Raw genomic sequence first — 22,521 nt, 5'->3', positions numbered from 1 at the left:
TAACTTCTGGGGGTTTAACTGGAGCAAAGGGAACTATTAGTGTAGAATAAGCTGGCTCAGATGATTGGTTTACCTCCCCAGTGCCTTGTTCCTCCATAGCAAAAGATGGTCCAGTCGCTGGTTTCTCCAAAAGAAGCAAGTCCTTTTGAGCCATTTCCTGCAGCGAACTCTCCGATTCACTGGCCTCTCGAGGGGAGAATACTGCCTCTTCGGACACACTCTCCTCTCGCGGTGAGCTGGCTCCCAGTGGCAGCGGCTGGAGGGGAGGCTTCCTGACGTCGGGGCTCAGAGTGACGTCTAGCCCGTGGGTTTCTGCCGAGGCACTCCTCTCTGCCGGCACTCTCAATGAGCGATTCCCCGAGACAGTTTGCTCTATTTGCAGGCGTCTGAAAATGTCTTCGATGGTAGGAACTGTGGGCACCAGTTGCTGGGAGGCACCACCAACGCTTTTGCCCCTTTTTTTCGGCATCGTAGAGGTATGAGAAAAAACGCTCTCAGACGACCCGCAGCCATCTTGGATCCCAGCTCCCAGCACCAGCCTCGAGTAGCTTTATCTTCTCCTGAGTTCCCCTAGGGTCAGATACCTAAGCAGAAAGTTCCGACGGTGGTCCTCAAGCTCTCCAAGACCTCCAAGTTGAAGCACATCTCCATTGCCACCTTGGAGCCTTTAGCCTCAGCAAGTCGTCAGGTTTCAGATGCGGATCCACCTTTGCAGGCTTCTCTCCAGACCATGTTGGAGCAGCAATTTGTTCACTTACTGAGCAAATATGGTTCTGCTTGAACGCTGCCTCCTGCCTGGGCAATCAGCAGTCTCCCGCGAGTTCGAATCCCTGCCTGTGCCTCGAGCTGAAGCTTCACATACTATGCAAAGAGCAGAGTCTTTTCGAGTGTCTATTCTGGCATCTACCCACTCTATGCAAGGAGTAGATTCTTTTTGAGTGTTTCAACAGGAATTCTTACACTCCATTCAAGGAGCAGTCTTTGGGAGTGCTTCAAGATTCCTCGATCCAAACCACTGAGTTTCGATCTATAGCTTCTAGCCCTTTCCATTCACCAGTAGCATTGCCTGTTTCCATACATAGGGCGAAGTCTCCTCGATCCTCGAGACCTGTTTCCAGACACCACTCTCATCGTCGATCGATGCTTTCATTGAGACATCCATCGAGGCACAGGTCTTCTTCTCAAGAGCAGCCTTCCTCGTCTAGGCCTCATTCCAGACCTTCCAGCTCTTCAAGGCCTTCAACTCTTTGCTTGAGGTCACCGCTTCCAGACCCTGAGGAATCGGCTGCTTCCATTGCCTCCTCCAAGTCTCCATATTCTTTGGATTGCCACTTCTCCAGAGATGCTTTGCCTTCGTTCTCCACCCGAGACGCCTCAAGGTCATTGAGTCCCTCTCGAGGCAGGGCCTTGGCGGATTAGCTGTATTTCTCTTCCTTCCTTCATGGCTGATGACCTGGAAATTCAATTAGATGCTGGTTTTAAATACTCTAAGGAGTATCTCGAGATCATGCATCTACCTCAACCTCCTGCAGAGTCACTTAAGCTTCCTCTAAACAAGCTTTTGTCTCAAACTTTCAAACGATGTCTGGAGACTCCTTATGCTGTACCTGCTGTTTCAGGCAAGTTGGACTCGAGGTATAGAATTCTGCATTGTAAAGGGTTTGAGAATTTGCAGTTATCTCATCAATCCCTCATTGTGGAGTCCTCTTTGAAAAGAACCCATCCTTCCAGGGTCTATAAGAACATAAGAAGTTGCCTCCGCTGAGACAGACCATAGGTCCATCCTGCTCAGCGGTCCGCTCCCGCGGCGGCCCATCAGGCCCATTGCCTGAGCAATGGTCTATACCTATCTATACCCCCCAATCCCTTTTTCTTCTAGGAATCTATCCAAACCTTCTTTGAAACCATTTAATGTTTTCTTGTCTACAACAGCCTCTGGAAGCGCGTTCCATGTGTCCACTACCCTCTGAGTGAAAAAGAACTTCCTAGCGTTTGTTCTAAACCTGTCCCCTTTCAATTTCTCCCAATGCCCCCTTGTGCTTGTGGTGCCCCTTAATTTAAAAAATCTGTCCCTGTCTACTTTTTCTATGCCCTTCAGGATCTTGAAGGTTTCTATCATGTCTCCTCTGAGTCTTCGCTTTTCCAGGGAGAAAAGTCCCAACTGCTTCAATCTGTCAGTATATGGGAGATTTTCCATTCCCTTTATCAGTTTGGTTGCTCTTCTTTGTACTCCCTCAAGTACCGCCATGTCTTTCTTGAGGTACGGCGACCAGTACTGGATACAGTACTCCAGATGCGGCCGTACCATTGCACGATACAGCGGCATGATGACTTCCTTCGTCCTGGTCGTAATACCCTTCTTAATGATACCCAGCATTCTGTTTGCTTTCCTAGAGGCTGTGGCGCATTCCTGGAAGAGAGGGTAAGACCATGGATAAGTTTGGATGTCGTGTTTATCAAAATGCTATGATGTCCTCCAAAGTCCTCAATTACAACTTTGTCTTCATTACTTATCTCAAGTTCCTCATTGATCTTCTTCCAGGCTTTCTGAAGAACCTGGATCAACATAGGCATTTCGAGTTCCAAGAAGTCACTGCTACTCTGTCACAACTCAGATTAAATCTTTTCCAGTCATCTTATGATGCCGTTGAGCTGTTGGCTAGGGCCACTGCTTTCTCTGTAGCGATGTGCTGCTTGGCCTGGCTTCACACCATTGACATGGATCCTAATCTTCAGGACTGTCTGGCTAACATTCCTTGTGAGGCAAATGACCTCTTTGATGAATCCATAGAGGCTGCCACTAAGAAATTGAACATAAAAAATATTTTGCTTCCATAGTCAGAACAAAGCCAAAGCCAGCTCCTGCAAAATCTTCAAGCCCTCCTCCGGTTTTCCAGAGGCGTTATACTCCAAGAGCAGCTCCTTACACTCGAGCACCTCCCAAGAAACCACAGCAGCAGAAGCAACAGAAACCTCAGCTTCTGATGTGCCTAAGGCTGCACAGCCTTTTTGACTGCTTAACACAGAGCATAACCTCTATCGTTCTGCCTCTGTCCTCCCTTCCCCCCTTGGCGGTCATCTCCATCATTTTTACCATCAATGGGAGACCATTACATCCGACTTCTGGGTGCTGTCAATAATCAGGGAAGGATACTCTCTTCATTTCACTCAGGTTCCACCAGAGCTTCCTCCAAGAGAGTATCCTTCCAATCCATCCCAGACCGCCCTTCTTCTTCAGGAAGATCAAGTTCTGCTTCATCTCCGTGCCATCGAAGAAGTTCCTTTGGAACAGCAGAGCAGGAGGTTTTACTCCCGTTACTTCCTAGTTCCGAAGAAGATGGGTAATCTGAGACCCATTTTGGATCTCAGGGCTCTCAACAAATTTTTAGTAAAAAAAAATTTAACATGTTGTCCCTGGCATTCCTTTACCCCCTTCTAGATCAGAATGATTGGTTATATTCTATAGATCTCAAGGAGCTTATACTCACAGGCCCATTCATTTGACCTCCCGTCAGTACTTCAGATTTCGGGTGGGTAATCTGCATTATCAATAGAGAGTGCTACCCTTTGGCCTGGCTTCATCTCCCAGAGTGTTTACCAAATGCCTGGTGGTGGTAGCAGCAGCTCTAAGGAACCATGGTCTTCAGGTGTTTCCCTACCTAGATGACTGGTTCATAAAAGATTCAACATCTCAATGGGTTATTTTAGTGCCCCAACGGACTACATGGTTCCTACAAAGCTTGGGATTTGAAATCAACTTCCCCAATTCCCAACTTCAGCCATCTACAGTTCATCGGAGCTGTTCTGGACACTATCCAACTGAGAGCATTCCTTCCTCAACAATGTCTGGATGCTCTTCATCAACTCTTGTCATGCAGTGTCTTCCTGCTCTTCAATCTCAGCGAGACACATGATGGTACTACTCAGTCACATGGCCTCTACAGTACACATGACTCCTTTTCCCAGACTTCACCTCAAAATTCCTCAGTGGACCCTGGCATCTCAGTGGATGCAGGCTTACGACCCACTCAATCGACACATTACAGTCACTCCTTCGTTGAGACAGTCTCTCCACTGGTGGATGCTCTCTTCCAATCTCTCCAGAGGTTTGCTGTTTCAAATGCCCCCTCATCAAAAGGTCCTCATGACAGATTCCTCGACCTATGCTTGGGGGGCTCATCTCGATGGTCTCTCTACTCAAGGCCATTGGACCAGCATGGATCGTCAGTGTCACATCAATCTGTTGGAACTCAGAGCGATCTTCAATGCTCTCAAAGCTTTTCAACATCTTCACGACCATGTATTATGTCAATGGGATCTCTCTCCCTTTGTCAAGAAGCACTGAAGGTTTGGGACTGAGCAATCCTCCACAACACCTTCCTGAAACTGTTTACATCCAAGGGGCAAAAAACTGTTTGGACAAATTGAGTCATCTTCTGCAACCTCACGAATGGATACTCAATTCCTCGCCTCTTCATCACATTTTTTTGCAGTGGGGAACTCCTCAGATAGATCTCTTTGCATCTCCCCAGAACCCCAAACTGCCTCATTTCTGCTCCAGGATATATTCTCATCGCCTTGAGGCAGATGCTTTTCTACTGAAATGGACGAATCTCTTCCTGTAAGCATTCCCTCCATTCCTTCTCATTCTCAAGACTCTTGTCAAGGCCACCATGATTCTGATAGCTCTTTGGTGGCCGAGACAACCATGGTACTCCCTTCTACTTGAACTCAGCAGCAGGGAGCCATATCTTCTACCAGTTTTTCCCAACCTGCAGTCTCTGCACCTGACAGTTTGGTACCTCTCAACATAAATCCTCTTCACTTTTCTCAACCTGCCACTAGACAATGCTACCACCAAAAATGGACTAGATTTTCTACATGGTGCATCTCTCATGATAAGGAGCCTCAAGATTCCGCCTTATCTTCTGTTCTGGATTATCTTTTGCACTTATCCACCCCCGGCCTCAAGTCTCATCTATCCAAGTCCATCTCAGTGCAATTGCTGCTTTCCAACAGCCTATTGAAGGGAAACCCCTCTCTGCTCATCCGGTGGTTTCCAGATTCATAAAAGGACTTTTCAATGTCAAACTGCCTCCAGTTGTTTGGGATCTCAATGTTGTTCTTGCTCAGTTAATGAAGCCTCCATTTGAACCAATGTCTACGGCTCATCTGAAGTATCTCACTTGGAAAGTGGTGTTTCTCATTGCCCTCGCATCTGCTCAAGGAGTCAGTGAGCTGCAAGCATTAGCTGCTGATCCACCTTTCACAGTTTTCCATCATGACAAGGTGGTCCTCCATACTCATCCTAAATTCTTACCTAAAATGGTTTCAGAATTTCATCTCAACCAATCTATTGTACTTCCAGTGTTTTTTCCAAGACCTAATTCTCATTCTGGAGAATCAGCTCTTCATACTCTGGATTGTAAACGTGCTTTGGTGTGCTGTTTGGAAGGCACCAAGCTACACAGATCTATTCCTCAACTTTTTGTCTCCTTTGATCCAAACAAGTTGGGACCTCCAATCTCTAAGCGTACCATCTCCAACTGGATGGCTGCATTTATCTCTTTCAGCTATGCCCAGGCTGGACTACATCTACAGAGTCGTGTCACAGTCCACAATGTCAGAGCCATGGTGACTTCAGTAGCTATCCTTAGATCCACTCCTATTGAGGAAATTTGCAAAGCTGCTACCTGGTCCTCGATTCATACTTTCACCTCTCACTATTGTCTGGATGTTTTCTCCAGACGGGATGGCCATTTTGGCCAGAGAGTATTACAAAATTTATTCTCCTAAGTTGCCAACACTCCCACCATCCCATTCTGGTTAGTTTGGAGGTCACCCATATGTGAGAACAGGTTGCCTGCTTGTCCTAGGATAAAGCACAGTTACTGACCATAACAGTTGTTATCCAGGGTGTGACAAACCCGTAGCCAGCTTTGTCCCTGTAATGGATAAAAGCAGAGCATGATCCCTGCTCAGGAGAGCTGACCAGATTAAAAGTAAGGATATTGAAATGGCTGACTACCCCTCAGACAGTGAAGTAGAGCAGGAAGGGTATGAGCCTAAGAATATCCAGCAGAGAGTGCCATACCAGAAGAAACACATCAGAGAGCCTGTTAGGACTTTTACTGAGAAGTGGAGATTTAGTCCTGCAGGGTATTCACAGTTTCATCCTAGGAGAAACCAGAGTTATTGCCCTAGGGATATCTAGCCCAACCCCCCTGCTCCTAGGAGAGAGGGGTAGGGCTATGACACACATAAAAGCAGAGCCCTGAATCACAGAGTAGGGGAAGGCAGGGACGGAGGCATAGAGGACAGAGAAAGAGAAAGGCACGAGCAGCAGAGCAAGCAGGAAGGTGAGGGAGGAGTATCTCTCCTCAGCCCCATAGCAGTGATGACGTGGTTATGGTGGAGGACTTTCCTAGCTTGAGCCCAGCTACTGAGAACTTGGTAAGAGGTGAGGCAATGGATACAACTGAATTGCTTCTGGATGCCAACTGTAACCCAGAGGGAATGGAGGTTAGTCCATAAGCTGAAGGGAAGCAAGGAAACTGTCTATCTAAGCTGCGTTTGTCTATCTAAGCAGGTGTCACTGATTAGAGAGAGAAGGAAAACCTCTCTGTTTTATTCTGGGACTGCCCAGAGGTTGTGTTTGCTAAAGAAGCAGTATCTTTGATCGTGTGAAGCCACTGTGATAAAGCCTCTGTAAAACTAACAGCTTATCTAAAGCCCTGCTGTGCTCTGTTGGCTGAAAAGCTCAGCTGATGCTGATAAGCTCCATTGAACTGCAGAGCTCTGAACGGAGTCAGAGCTGAGAACTGAACACTTTACCCTGCAAGGTTAGCTGGGGAGCTTGTGACTGTATTTTCAAAGTTTGCTACTTTACTTGCCTGCTATGCATGCAGTTTTTGCTTTCAGTGTTTTGGAATTTATTTTCATGGCTTTTCTGTTTATTTGAACCCTGGTGAAGAGGACTACCTTTAAAGCCGAGAAAGTCCAGGGGAATTCAGTTGTATGCCATATTTGAACATTAGGCCATTCTGACAACTGTATGATCTATTTTTACTTTTTGCTTGACTTATACAAGTCCTGAGGGTGGCTGACGGTGTTCAGACCCTCTATCAAATAAAGCCTAAGAATGAGAATTTTACCATACCTGAACTTTGTCTCCCTTTATTGGCAGACATATCTCAGGCAGGAACCTAGGCCTTTTTTCACCTGAAAGGCCTTCCTCTTTCCTGGGGAAGCCACGCTGACAAGATAAAACACGGCTAAGCCGCCTGCAGGCCAGAGCAGGGGATAGTTGTGTGACAAGGGACAGCAGGCAGCAATTCTCACAACCCACCCACCTCCCCTAGTTGGCTTCTCTGCTAGCTATCTGAACAGAGGAGACTCACCCTATGCTGGATGGGAAGGCACTCGTTCATGCGCGATGCGGCTGACTCGAAACGTCTACGTTTCTACAAGCAAGTATGCTTGTGAGGCTGTCCGCATCCAGGCTCCGTGGATGACACCCATATGTGAGAATAGCTGCCTGCTGTTCCTGGATAACAACTGTTACGGTAAGTAACTGTGCTTTCTGGTGTCTGCTTCTTGTGTAAACAAACTGGCTCCTGACTCGTGACTTTTTGGATCACTACATGTCAGATGGTGTGTTGGATTTAATGCCACTTTTGTCCCAGGATTCTGATTCCATCCTGGATGATTCCAGTTCCCTGGTCGGGTCTGGCAGCTGTGAGTCCTCCCCAGCTCCTGACCTAGAAGACAATCCTTGTGTTTACTGCCTTTTCAGGTTGGTCTATGTCCACCACTTCATTTTTGATTTAGTTTCAGAGTTGAAGATGGAAATGCAGCCCTATACTTCCAAATGCACAGTCATGAGTGGAGTTAGTGACCAGACCTCCTTCTTTCTGGCTCATCCGGATATTACTGCCCTGGTCATGGAACAGTGAGAGACCTTGGAGGGGTCTTTGTGGTTTGCTAAGGGCATGGTTAAATTTTATCCCATTTCACCTGAGTTCCAGCCAGTGGCATAGTGAGGGTGAGCGGTGCCCAAAGCAGTGGCATCCCTCCCTGCCCCCTGTCACACACGCGTACCCCTTACCGTACCTTTTTAACTTTGGTGCAAACAGCCACCAACTTACTGCCTGCATTGGCTTTGGTTCTCTCTCTGATATCACTTCCTAGGTGTGGGTCCAGAAGTGTTGGAGAGCGCCAAAATCAATGCTGGAAGTAAGTTGGTGGCTGCTTACTCTGAAGTTAAAAAGGGACGGGATACACACATGGCAGGGGGAGGAGTGGGAAGGGGGATGGAGAAGAGGAGGGGTGCTGCCACCCAGAGTGGAATGGTACCTGGGGCGGACCACGCCCCTCCTTACTACACTTCTGGTTTCGGCATCTCTTTGCCAAGCTGAAGGTGGATTCAGCAGTCGCTCAGTTCACCATGCGTACTGTTCTTCCGAGCAAAAGTGGTGTCATGCTGAAGGATACTATCACAGGGCTGCCCCTGTGCCTGGTGAGAAAGCCTTGCCAGAAAAGGGAAATGGGGTTAAAACCCTTGAAAGTATCCTTAAACCTGCTAAGGAGAGTCCCAAAGCAGCTGCTAGGAATACTTACAAGCCAAGCCTTCCAGCAATGAAACCTCCTAAAGCCCTGCCTAAAGCTGGCAGATCTGGTTTAGCTTTACCTAAGCCAGTTAAAGGAAAACAGATGGAAAGACTACATCTCCCAGTAGGCATAGATCCAGGGAAAGGGAAGAACAGGGCTGGAATACAAGCCACCTCCAATCAGTCCCAAATTGGTTTAAGCCAAGTGAGGAGCTATGTGAGAGCAGGCTACACCAACACACCTGCAGGGAGGATTAATCAGCTTCCTGCATTGAAAGAAAAGGGAGTAGTTTTCTCAAAGCAGGGGAGCCAGCTCCAGAAGCAGTTGGAACACTAGCCTCAGAGTACACACCGGCTCCCAACCCAGCAAGCCAGAGCCAGTCAGCCAGTTGCAAGTCACAGATTGCCAGTCCAGGGAATCCGGAAGCCAGAGTCTACTTCCTGGCTACTAGACCAGGCAGAGGTGGGTGATATAGAAGTCACAGAGAGTGGTGAGACTGGGTTTGGGCAGGACATTGAGTTGGCTGATGAAGACTCTGCATATAATATGGAGATAGAGGAAACAGAGCAGCCCATTATTGAAAGTATGGAAACAAGCTAATTTTTTTCCTGTTAGGGAAGCTGGGAGGAAAACGTGGAATGTGTACTACCCTAAGAGAAGGCTGGAAGTTTTGTGTTTGAAGAAAGATTTACATTAGGAACAAGTTTTTTTTCCAAGTTTCAAGTTTAATAGAATTTGATTTTTACGCAATGTCATATATTTCAATGCATATAACATGTTTCCATTACATAAAAAGAAAAAAGGGTGGACAAAATAAGACATTACACACAGATCATTTATGTTCTATTACAAACTGATACAAACTGGTACAACTGGATAATGGGAAGGACTACAATTTATAAAAGAAAAAGGAACATTTAAGGAAAAAACACAAAGGATGGGATCACTTAGGAAAAAGAGTAAAATGAACAGAATGAAGATACTTTAGTAATTTGTATATTAAATTCATTAGAATCTGAGGATATTGATTTTTGATTAATTAAACAGTCTATGTGTTAATAGCATCTTTATGTAAAAAGCTTTTAAGGAGCGCTTAAATTTTCTAATTTGATGACCTATTCATTAAATTCATTAGGATCTAAAGATATTGTATTTAATTGATTAATCTGTCTATATATTGAATGCATCTTTATACAGAAAACCTCTTAAGGCGCACTTGAATTTGTCTAAGGATGGTTCGCCACGTAAGTAAATTGGCAAATTATTCTACTGCTGGGGAGCTAATACTGAAAAGATGGTTGATCTTCTGGTCCCAATTATTTTCAAAGAGGGAATAGTTAGTAGATTTTGTTGTGTTGATCTAAGTGTCCTAAATGGAGAGTAAGGTATCAAAAGTCGATCTAAGAATAACGGTACGTGTGATTGTTGAATTTTAAATGTTAGTAATATGGTTTTAAACGTTATTCTATGTGTAATAGGTAACCAGTGTGCAGCTTGTAAGAGTGGTGTGACGTGATCATATTTTTTTGAATTCATAATAATTTTTATTGCTGTATTTTGTATTATCTTTGCTCTTTTGAGATATTAGGTTGTTTGTGTTCTAAATGCTGCCGGGATACCAGATGATACAAACTTGAAGTAAGCCGATTTGAAGGTTTTGTTTTGATTTTTGTTCAATAAAGTATTCCAGAAAAATTGCACAGTGACTTTGAACTGGTTGTTTTTTCATTATTCCAATACCAAGCTACCATTAGAACCTCACATAACCGCTCGGCTGAGGTTTTGTGTGCACTGGGTAAGGCCACTTACTGAGCCCAAATTGGCTGTGCCCAGTCGCAATACGTAGGACCACAGGGTGGATATGGTTCTTAAGAAACAATTTGAGGTCCTGTCTCTGGGGATCAGGACTGCTGCTGCCACTTCTTTTGCTTCAAGGACCTGCCACATCAGGCTGCGCTGGACTCCATTGGCAAAGGAAGATGCCTGCTCCTATCTCGTAAGGGAAGATGTAGGTTATGTAGCAGATACTCTCTACAAATTTATCAGAGTCGTGAACAGGGTATCTGCTTATGCAGTCTCAGCTCACAGGATGCTCTGGATCTGGCAGTAGGTGGGCAATTCAGTATCCAAGACTACCTTTAGCAGACTGCCTTTTAAGGGGCAGATGCTTTTTGATAAGGGCCCTGATGATCTTATGTCCAGTGTGGTGGATTGCCACTGTGGTGGATTGCCGGAGAACAGGCCTCACCAACCTCCTGGTGGTATTAGAAGTACTTTTCGTCTCTCCCACTGCTCTTGACACTACTACCAGGGTTCCTCAGCATAGAAGCCCGTCCAGCAGCATTTCAGCAACTCCAGACTGCTGAATCTTACCTCAACCCAACCTCCAGAAAGACCCAATGATGCCAGGCTGCCAACCCCACTCCTGCATGGTGGGGGTAGGTGGGGAGGGGCATTGTTGATATTTCTGGGACAAAAGGAGAAAATCTTAGACCAATGGGTGCTAGATTTCATCCAAGAGGGTCTCAAAATTGAGTTTTATCACCCTCCCATGGATTTGTTCCTCAACTCTCCTGTCAGATGACTGGAGAAGGAGATCAGGGTCTGAGCCACACTCCAGAGATTTTTAGACATTTGGGCCATTGAACCTGTCCTTGATTCCAACTCGGGCTCAGCAAATACTCCAGATACTTCATCACGTCAAAGAAAGACACAGAGGACTGGAGGCCCATTTTGGATTTCAAGGCAGTGAAAGCGTTTCTGAGGGTCCCATGTTTCCACATGGAGTTTGGTCATCATGGCTGTTTCTTGGGGAATTTTTAAGCATATCTGCATATTCCCATCTTTCCAGACCACAGAAGATATCTGCGTTTCCATGTACTTCAGCAGCATTTCCAGTTTATGACTCTCCCGTTTGGACTTGTGACAGCTCCCCACACATTCACCAAAGTTATGGTGGTGGTAGGAGCTCACCTCTGGTGCATGGGAATTCAAGTTCATCCCTATCTGGATGACTATCTAATCAGGATGCTGTACAAACAGGAGTGTGAGCTGGTGGTGCATCAAGTAGTGCTGGTGCATCCAGCATTTGGGCTGGATTGTCAGCTTCAGGAAGAGCCATCTGGAACCAAGTCTAGAGTACCTGGGCTTGCGGCTGAGTGTTTCTTCCTGAGCCACACAAATAAAAGCTCCAGAGCCAGGTCCTGTCTCTTTTGGAAATGCAATCTCTGACTGTTTAGCATTACCTTCAGGTGCTGGACTCTATTGAAGCCATGCTGAAGTTTGTCCCCTGGGCCAGAGCCCATATGCGACCTCTACAGGACTCTCTTCTGTCCCAATGGTCTCTGCAGAAGCATCCTCTTCAGCTGCAGCTCCCTTGGATCGGGGCTGCAAGGATCAGCCTCTGCTGGTGGCTTTAGTATGCACCCTTTTCGAAGGGCATACCTCTTCTGATCTCAGAATGGATAACTCTCATGACCGATACCAGCCTCTTTGACTGGGGAACTCATTGCTAGGATTGCTTGGTTTAGGGCCAGTGGACTCCCCATAAAAAGAAGTGGTCCATAAATCTTCTGGATCTCACAGCCATTTGTCTAGCCCTGAAAGCTCTAGAAGATGCCTTCGAGGTAAGGGCTGTGTTAGTGTTCAACAACGCCATGGCGTAAGCAGACAAGGATGCACAAGGAGCATCCCTTTGCAACTGAAAGCTCAGATGCTTTTTCGGTGGGCAGCAGCCCACGTTCAGGCTCTGTCCTTGGCCCACATGGCTGGAGTGAAAAATGTTCAGGCCAGCTTTCTAAGTCGACAGTACCTGGACCCGGGGGAATGGTTGCTCTCGCACAGGGCGTTCAATCTAATTGTGCAGCGCTGGACAGACCAATGATGGACATGATAGCTTCAGCAAAGAACGTGAAGGCCATTTTGGGTTTGGACGCATTGTTCCAATGCTGGCCCACCTGCCGGTCTCCTTTACGTCTTCCCTCCTTAGCCCATAGTGGGCAGGGTCATCCACCGGATTGCATTTCATCCAGCCTTCGGGATTCTAGTGGCTCTGGTTTGGCTTCACCGGCCTTGGTTTGTGGACCTGGTACATTTTCAGCAGGACAGTGGTCTCAATCTGCCTCTTCATTGTGGTATTCTCAGTCAGGGGCCAGTCCCCATGAAGAATCTACAATGCTTTGGTTTATGGCATGGCTTTTGAGTGCTCTATGCTAGTTTGCAAGGGATATTCTGAAGTTATTGCCATACTGCTTTGTGCTAAAGTCCTCTACGCTTGCAGCCTAGACGAAGGTCTGGTGGGCTTTTCATTAGTGGTGTGCTAAAGACCAGGTGGAGCCGCATCAGACTCACATTTTAGTCATTCTGGCTTTCCTTTAGTCCAGCTGGAGAAAAGCCTGGCTGTGACTTCTTTTAAGCTGCGGGTGGCTGGTCTCTGGCTTCCTGACTCATAATTGCAAGTCTTTGCAGACAGCTCATCCTGATGTGACCAGAATCCTTCGGGGAGCTCTCTGGTTGAGGCTTCCTCTGCGATGTCCCTTTCTGACCTAGAATCTTAACATTTTTCTGAGGGGTCTCATTAAGCCTCCGTATGAACCCCTCAAAGATGCTTCTCTGTTAGACCTCACAGTTTTTTTCTTGTGGCAATTTTTGCAGCGTAGCAAATCTCAGAGCTGCAGGCGCTTTCCTGCAAAGAACCTTTCCTCAGATTCACAAATGAGAGGCGTCACTGTGCCCTCCTTTCTCTCAAAGGTGGTGTTGGATTTCCACATCCAACCAGGAGGTTTGTCTGCCAGCTTTTCATTCCACAGGCCTGACAAACAAGATAGAGTTTTGAAGATTCTGGACATCTGCAGAGCTTTGCTTCAGTAGGATATTGAATTGTGGGTGCCAGGGTACACACTTGTGGCTACACCCCTGAAAGAATTTCTTAAACAAGTAAGTTTTAAGTTTTCTAAATCTCAAACAAACATGGAATCTAACCCTAAGAGAGAGGGCATTTTTACAGCTTGCAGTTTGATTTGAAAAAGATGTTACATAAAATATTTTAGATTTTAATAGTTTTATCAATGGGTATATAATATATATTGTAACATTTTAATATTTTTATTATTAACAGAATCTTCTTTATGCATATGAAGATATCTGTAAAGCAATTCCTCCAGTATTTATGAATTTGATGGCGGGCAAACTTCGAAAGGTTGGTAGAAAATGGATATGTAAAATTAGCAAGATTGGTATAAGCTAGTAAAGCAGAATTAGTGCAGATGTGCCAAACCTACATAATTCTTATACACTGATAAACTACATTTTGATCTGGGCTAAGAACACTCAAATAAACTATATGGGGTAAATTTTCAAAATTTGGAAAAGCCCTATCAGGAGTTGCGTGCATAAGCCAGCATCTGGTTTAAGAAGGTATATGGGTGCCTCCATATAATACATAAAATACATAGACCTATGTATAATTATAAAATACTAGTCGTTAAGCCCGTTACATTAACGGGTGCTAGAATATATGTGTGTCTGTCTGGGCTTCTTTATCTCTCTCTCCTTGGCCACTGTCTGTGTCCTTCTGTCTCCCCCCCCCCCCCCCCGAGCAAAGCTGTCTGTCCCCAGCACACCTCTCCCCCCAAAGCAGCCCCCTTTCCCTAACTGTCTCTCCATGGCCCACTTCTGTCTTCCCCCCCCCAGAGCAAATCTGTCTGTCTCCAGCACACCCCTCCCCCCAAAGCAGCCCCCTTTCCCTCTCCCTAATTGTCTCTCCATGGCACTCTTCTGTCTTACCCCAGAGCAAAGCTGTCTGTTTCCAACACACCTCCCACCCAAAGCAGCCCCCTTCCCTCTCCCTATTTCTCCATGGCCCCTTCTGTCTCCCCCAGCACACCCTTCCCCCAAAGCAGTCCCCTTTCCCTCTCCCTGTCTCTCCATGGCCCCTTCTATCTTCCCCCCAGTGCAAAACTGTCTGTCCCCAGCACACCTCCCCCCCCAAAGCAGCCCCCTTTCCCTATCTCTCCATGGCCACTTCTGTCTCCCCCCAGCACACCCCTCCCCCAAAGCAGCCCCTTTCCCTCTCTCTGTCTCTCCATGGTCCATTCTGTGTTCCCCCAGAGCAAAACTGTCTGTCCCCAGCACACCTCCCCACCCAAAGCAGCCCCCTTTCCCTCTCCCTATCTCTCCATGGCCCCTTCTGTCTCCCCCCCAGTACACCCCTCCCCCAAAGCAGCCCCCTTTCACTCTCCCTGTCTCTCCATGGCCCCTTCTGTTTCCCCTCAGCACACCCCTCCCCCCAAAGCATCCCCCTTTCCCTCTCCCTCTGGCCCCCTGTATTGATTCCCCTGCTTACCCTCCCTGCATCCCGGTGTCTTCTGGCCTGCTCCAGGCCGCGATCGTGGTGGCCAGCCCCAGCGAACCTCACAGGCCGCTCCCCAACCCGGAAGCATGCTTCCTCCCGACGCAATCCCGTGTGTCAGAGGGAACGTGCTACTGAGGCCGGAAAGCGGCCCGTGAGGCCCTCCAAAGCCAGCCACGATTGCAGGCTGCCCCGAAGGGAAGGATCAGCGGCAGCGGCAGCTGCAGCGGTGAGCGAGGGTGGGAGGTGAGGTGCTTGCTTCCAGTTGGTGAGGAGCTTGCTTCGGGTTAGTGAGTGAGGAGGGGAGTGGCCAGAGTGATCCCTGGCCGCGTTCTAAAATGGAACGCGGCCACGGATCAGAAAACACGGCCCCAGGGATCACAATTTTTCAAGAGCGCATGCGCGCTCTAGGGTTTTATTATATAGGACTAGCATTAAGTGGCAGAAATTGCACTCATGTTGCTGTTGAACTGGTATAAATGTCCAAATGTAGAGTTATTATATATTTTGTAATCTATGTAAGCATATTTTGTAATCTGTGTAAATACTTGTGAAGTCTGTCAAATCTTCATTCCTGTACATGCCTCTTAGCAAAGTATTCACCATTATGTCATGTCACACAGTTATAATAGTAAATGACGGCAGACCTGAATGGTCCATCCAGTCTGCCCATAAGTGGTACTCATTTAAAAAATACATGATTTGATTAACTTGTCTCTTAATTGATATTTCTGGGCCGTAGACTGTAAAGTCTGGTATTGTCCTAAGTTCTAAAGTTTCAAGTTTATTAAAATTTTGTTATTCCGCCAAATCAGATTTCAAGGCTGAAGTTGCCATCCAAGCTCACTCCAACCTATTCAATTATCCCGTTGTTTGCAGGATATGTACCGTAAAGTCTGGCCAGCAACATCCTCATGTTCCATATTAGTGGAGTTCACATTGATACCCACCCCAGCCCATCCTACACCGAGTCACCATATATGGGACACAGACCGTGCAGGTCTGTCCAATACTGGCCCATCTCACATCGCATTACCTACAAAAACATCTTGTTGGTTTTTAAAATTAAACTTTCCCATCAACCTTCTTTTCTCGATAAGTTCCTTATTCCCTTGCGTCCCTCACGAACTCTCAGATCAGCTGATCAGAACTTACTCTTCATTCCTTCTATAAAAGAATTTTTCTATACTAGGAAAACAAACTTTTCAGTGGTAGCCCAAACCCTATGGAATGCTTTACCATCTCATCTCCGTCATGAAAAATCTATTGATAAATTTAAGACTAACCTAAAAACGTTTTTATTTCAAGATGCATTCAATCGCTCTTGAATTTCTCTTCTTAAATCCACCAACCGCTTTCAAGAAGCGATCCTACTCCTAATGTTTTATCCCCTCTCTTTCCATTTCCTTTCTACCCCCTTTTTTTCCCCCTTCTTATCTCTAATAATGTAACTTTACCCCACTCCTCCCTTTCAATTATCACTTTCAAATCTGTCTTGTCGATGTCTTCAATGTCCACCTCCCTTTCTCTCCATAGACATCACTTTTAAGTACTATTTTTATCTCTATTTTAGTATTTTATTGTAAACCGGCCAGATACTCATTGATGGTCGGTATATTAAAAATCAAGAAACTTGAAACTTTATTTATTTATATATTTTAAAAATTTATATACCGTTTACAACTAAACGGTTAACAAAGTATACATATATAATCTTAAAACATCATAAAATAGATACATTAAAATCTTAAAACTTATTGCTAAAAAATGCTAGCAAAGCTTTACATAAAAACAAACCTTAAAAAGGATAAACATTAATATCATGTCATAGATACAAATTAATATCATAACTGTGTATCTCAAACAGTTCTTCAAGAAAGCATCAACAAACAACTGGGTTTTAAGAAATTTTCTAAACATATCTCCTCTCACAACAATTCTGTATCTGTCCTACCAAAGAGTTCCAAAACTTAACTCCTGCACAGCAGAGAGTCTTTTTGCTAGTATCAACCAACCTTGCATTTTCAAAAGGCATCTGACAAAGCACCCCATGAAAGACCCCTGAGGAAATCAGAAAGTCATGGGATAGGAGGCAATATCCCACCATGGATTAAGAACTGATTGAAAGACAGAAAACAGAGAGTAGATTCACATACGAAAATGATATCTTCATAGCAGCATACTGAGCATTATTTGGCTAAATTTATATTTCTTGTACAACTCCACTCTGTTCCTGAACTTTCAGGTAGTCAATCCCATTTCACAAGATCTCTTGTAACTTTCAGGTAGTCAATCCCATTTCACAAGATCTCTTGTCGGAAGCTTTATTTGCATAGTTTTTGCTCCTCCTCTCTTACCTAGACTGCCCTCCAACTTCCAGTTGTCTTCCTACAAGTGAGACAGTAGGGGCTAGTCTTTTCCGCTCATGCTTATTTTTCTATAACCTCAGTAATTTTTCCACTACTTTATGTGATATCCTTTTCGTGTTGCAGAGGATCCCCTTGGGGGACAACTCTGGCTACGGGAGATCACAGCCACTGAAGTACAAAGTCTGCCTCCAGGGGGGGGGGGTTAGCTACTTTGTAGTGCACCTATCTGAACAGCCTGCTAGTGGGTTTGAACACAGGCTAAGTGGCTCTGTGGCAGTTTATCTAGGATTAGAGCCAACTGCATTCTTCCACTTGTTAACATGTGTGGGTTTCAGAAGGGGTAGAGGTCTCCGGCTGGTACGTGGGGCTTGAGAGGCAGTCAGAAGAAACAAGCAGTCCAGGTTCCAGGTTTTATGAGGCAGAGGATCTCCCCTTAAGCTTTTCCAGCTTCCATCTTGCAGCTCCCAACACACACATTGCACAGTGAGTAACAGGCTGATAACCTGGCAGATTGAGTCATGTGGGAGGGGGGGGGGGGAATAGGGATCTTACATTTTTGATCACTGGGGTGGACTATGTGGCTGATGCCCTGTATGACCTGTTCAGGGTTGTGAGCAAGCTCTCAGCTTACTCTATTTCCACACATTGATGCCTTGGATTAGACAGTGGTCTGATGATTCTTCATCCAAGGCGACCCTTAATAAGCTGCCTTTTAAGGGGCAGTTACTGTTCAGTAGGGTCTGGGTGACCTTGTGACTAGTGTGGAAGACTGTAAATCTAAGTCCTTGCCAGACAGCAGGCCTCAATCCTCTAAAGCAGGGGTAGGGAACTACGGCCCTCGAGAGCCGTATTCCAGTTGGGTTTTCAGGATTTCCCCAATGAATATGCATTGTAAGCAGTGCATGCAAATAGATCTCATGCATATTCATTGGGGAAATCCTGAAAACCCGACTGGAATACGGCTCTCGAGGACCAGAGTTCCCTACCCCTGCTCTAAAGGATCTTGAAAAACTACTTTTAATGCCTCCAGGAGATATAGTAAATATTCTGGAGGTCCTTTGAGCCAAAGGCCATTTCAGAATGCCAGAGAAAGATTTGGAGAAGCTAGGCACCCACAATCTTTCAGAGCCTGCTCTACTCCCACCCCAGATAAACAGTTATGACACCAAGCCACCTGTCGAGCCTCCACTCGTTAGAGGGAGGCTTTCATCATTCTTAGAGGAATAGGCCAAGATCACAGATCACTGGGTGCTGGACATCCTACAAGAAGGGTACAAACTTGAGTTTTATTTTCCCTTCCAAAGCTTTTTCTAGACTCCCCAGTGGTCCTTAGTGGAATGCAAGACAGTACAGGAGTTAACTGTGTTGGGTCCACTGGGAAACAGTTATCATAATGTGATCAAATTTGAGCTTATACCAGGAGTAACGTTGCAAAAGAAATCTACTGTAGGGGCGTTTAATTTTCAAAAGGGCGACTATGATAAAATGAGGAAAATGGTTAAAAAGAAGCTAAAAGGATCAGTTGCAAAGGTTAGGATTGTAAACCAGGCGTGAATGTTATTTAAAAATACCATTGTGGAAGCCCAGACCAGATGTATTCCATGTATCAGCAAAGGTGGAGGAAACGAGAGCCGGCGTGGTTAAAAGGTGAAGTGAAAAAGGCTATCAGAGCCAAAAAACAACCTTTAAAGAATGGAAAAAAGATCCGAATGAAGGAAATAAGAAGAAACACAAGCACTGGCAAGTTAGATGCAAAGCATTGATAAAGACAGCTAAGAAAGAATATGAAGAGAATCTTGCAAAAAAGGCAAAAACTCATAGCAATTTTTTTTAGGTACATCAGAAGCAGAAAACCTGTGAGGGAATCTGTGAGACTGTTGGATGATCGAGGAGTGGAAGGGGCACTCGGGGAGGATAAGGCCATAGTGGAAAGACTTAATGAATTATTTGCTTCGGTCTTGAACTGGAAATGGTTTTCAAGGGTGATGATGCGGAGGAACTGAAAGAAATCACAGTGAATCTTGAAGATATACTGAGCCAAATCGACAAGTTAAAAAGTGATAAATCGCTCAGAGAGGATATGTTCTGACACCTACTAGCTCCATCTTAATTTTCCTTTGTCAAAGTTTCTTTTTAAATTTTCATTCTATTTACAGATCCTCCACCTTTATTATTTCATTGTTTAAATTTCCAAGAAGATTTTCTTGTAAGAAATATTTCTGTTAACACTGTATTTTTTTCTTATTTGACTGATAATGTAAAAGTCCAAAACTTAATAAAGAATTAATTATAAAAAAAGTGATAAATCGCCAGGACCAGATGGTATACATCACAGGGTATTAAAGGAACTCAAAAATGAAATTGCTGACCTGCTGTTAGTGATCTGTAACCTGTTTTCTGACATCGTCTCTAGTACCTGAAGATTGGAGGGTGGCCAATGTTATGCCGATTTTTAAAAAGGGCTCCAGAGGAGTTCTGGGAAATTACAGACCGGTAAGCCTCACTTTGGTGCCGGGCAAAATGGTAGAAATAATTATAAAAAATATTGTGGAACAAGCATGATTTAATGAGACAGAGTTAGCATTGGTTCAGCTGAGGGAGATCTTGCCTTACAAATTTCCTTGACTTCTTTGAAGGTGTGAATAAACATGTGGATAAAGGTGAGCCGGTTGGTATTGTGTATCTAGATTTTCAGAAACCTTTTGGTAAAGTTCCTCACGAGAGACTCCTGAGAAAATTAAAATGTCATGGGATAGGTGGCAAAGTTCAGTTGTGGATTAGAAATTGGTTTTATAATAATAATAGAGATCACGTGATACAGTGAGGAGCGAGGTTGAATATTTTTTTGCTCCCAGGCCCCCGCTGATATCCTGCTCTACTAACCTAGTTGGCAGCGGCTCCAGCACATGATGCGGTGATTAAGTGGATTGGAAGCGCATGGACCACTTTGTGTCCAAATCCGGAGGCGGCATGACAAGCAGGTCGGTGGCTAAGACCAGGGACAAGACGCGGCCTGCAGAAGAGAAAACGGGGAAGCCATGCATGGCACTGGCGGCGGAGTTCACGGAGGGCCAGATGCAGCAGTTTACAGCCATAGTCGCCACTGCACTATCGTCGCAGCTGGAGAAATTATCTACGCAGCTAATCCACATGGAAGCTGTGTTGGGGGAGACAGTTGCGTGTACCACGGAGTTGGAAACAAGAGTTTCTGGTACGGAAGATTCTGCTCAGGTGCTCACAGCTCATCTCGCCAGATTGGAAAAACGCTTTGTGGAGAGTGAGGGGAAGGTAGAAGACCTGGAGAATAGGTCACGGAGGGACAATCTTAGATTCATTGGTGTGCCGGAGACTCTTACGGGATCATCAGCTGGGCACTACTTTTAAAGAATGGCTGGCTGCAGAGTTCCCTTTCCCACCAGGCCTTGGTTCTCTGTGTTTTGAGCGAGTACACCGAGTGGGCTGTGCGATGCAGAATTGTCGGAGACCCTGGGTAGTGGTGGCAAAAGTTCACAATTACCTGCATAAGGTGGAAATTTTGAAGCAATATTGACTTTGTCGAGACTCTCTCAAGTTTAATGAGGCTGTGATCCAGATTTTCCAAGATAATTTGGCAGCCTTGCAGGACGGACGGCGCAAGTTTCAGCCCCTGTGTAGGGCGTTGGCGGAGAAGAAGTCCAGGCCTCTGTTCCTCTATCCGGCCATACTTAAGATCTACTCCATTGGGCCTGGAAATCCTTTGACACTGTTGAGGCGGCCCAAGAATATGTGGATCATATGTTTTGACTGGGAAGCCTTGCTCGGGTTCTTTCTGGCTTGCCTTATTTTTTGTGTTAGCGCTATAATGGGCTTTCTCTGAGTGTAGCACTGCTGGAGCTATTCATCATTTCACTGGGTGTTTGGGGGGACCTATGCATCTTAGTGTTCTTTCTGGGATCCACTTAGTTGTGGGCCCATGTGGTGGGATTGGTTTTTGGGGGGAGTTGGGAGGGGGGAGTGGGGGTTTGCGGAGTTGGGGTGGCATTGGGCTTGGGAGAGGGGTTCCAGAGTCCCTTACTTTCAGACTACTGTTTGTATTTATGCTTTTATCTGTGCCTGCTATGTTTTGTTGGGGTAAGAGCTTTGGGGGGGGGAGCAATCTGTGACTGTATAGCTCTGGGGGAGGCTGGGCTCCCAGGGCTCTTGACTGTTTGTTCTGGCTGGAGTATACTTTTTTGGTTCGGTCCAGGATACACCTCTTAGGCTGGTCTCCTGGAATGTGTGTGTGTGTGTGTGGGGGGGGTATTACTTCACCAATAAAGCGACAGAAAATTCTTGCCTCCCTGCAACGTACTAAAGGAGATGTTGATTGTCTTCAGGAGACCAGACTGACGGATGAGGAACATCTTAAGCTGAAAGATCCTGGGTGGGGGATGAATTATTTTCTTCTCCCACAGGTCGTCATGGTGGGGTGGCTGTTCTTCTCCATCGGTCCTCCCCCATTGGCGTTCAGCTTTTAGATAAGGATCAGGAGGGCAGATATTTATTACTACGTGTCCAGGTGGGTGATTTATTTTATCTTTTGTTAGTGGTATATGAGCCTAATTCCTCGGCCTTGCCTTTTTTTCAACGTTTGATTGCGCTGTGCTCTCGCTATTCTGGCGATCCTTTGCTTTTGGTGGGGGATGTCAATTTAGTGATGGATCCCGAGTTAGATAGGTCTGCTTGCCCTTCCACTCCCTTGGGTTCACGTGGTCTGCTGCTCAAACATTTTTGTTCCACCCTTGATTTAGCTGACCCTTGGTGGCTCCTCCATCTGGAGGTGCGAGATTACACCCATTTGTCTAGAGCCCATGGCTCTTGGTCTCGTCTTGATTATATTATTCTGTCTTCCTCTTTGTTCTCACAGGTCACTTCGGCTCCCATCAGCCACATTCATATTTCTGATCATGCGCCAGTTTGGATTGATATTCTCTTGGGGGCCTCTTTTGTTCAAGCGGGGAATTGGCAATTCCTCGCCTATCTCGCACAAGATCCTGAGTTTCGAAAATTCCTGTTGGACCAGTGGGAGGACTTTGTCATAATGCACAGCATATGGATGATCCCCCTTTTGTTTTGGGACACTGCTAAATCTGTCCTCAGGGGCCATATTTTAGCTTATGTGTGTTTTTGGACTCGGAGACTAAATAAAGCTATTATCACATTGGAGCGGGTGCT

The 22,521-nt window shown here is 45.7% G+C and overlaps 1 protein-coding gene across 1 annotated transcript in view; it reads left to right on the top strand.

Moving 5' to 3' along the window:
• The window catches only part of DNAH8 (dynein axonemal heavy chain 8), a 1,666,792-nt gene that overhangs the window by 671,308 nt on the left and 972,963 nt on the right, over positions 1 to 22,521 (top strand). The window contains 1 exon segment of the mRNA XM_033937418.1: positions 13,727 to 13,807. Within this exon segment, the coding sequence (XP_033793309.1) occupies positions 13,727 to 13,807 (81 nt within the window).

Source organism: Geotrypetes seraphini, chromosome 3, assembly GCF_902459505.1.
Source record: "Geotrypetes seraphini chromosome 3, aGeoSer1.1, whole genome shotgun sequence".
Lineage (NCBI taxonomy): Eukaryota > Metazoa > Chordata > Amphibia > Gymnophiona > Dermophiidae > Geotrypetes > Geotrypetes seraphini.
The sequence above is the reverse complement of the archived record's forward strand: the minus strand, read 5'-3'. Positions and strand labels throughout refer to the sequence as shown.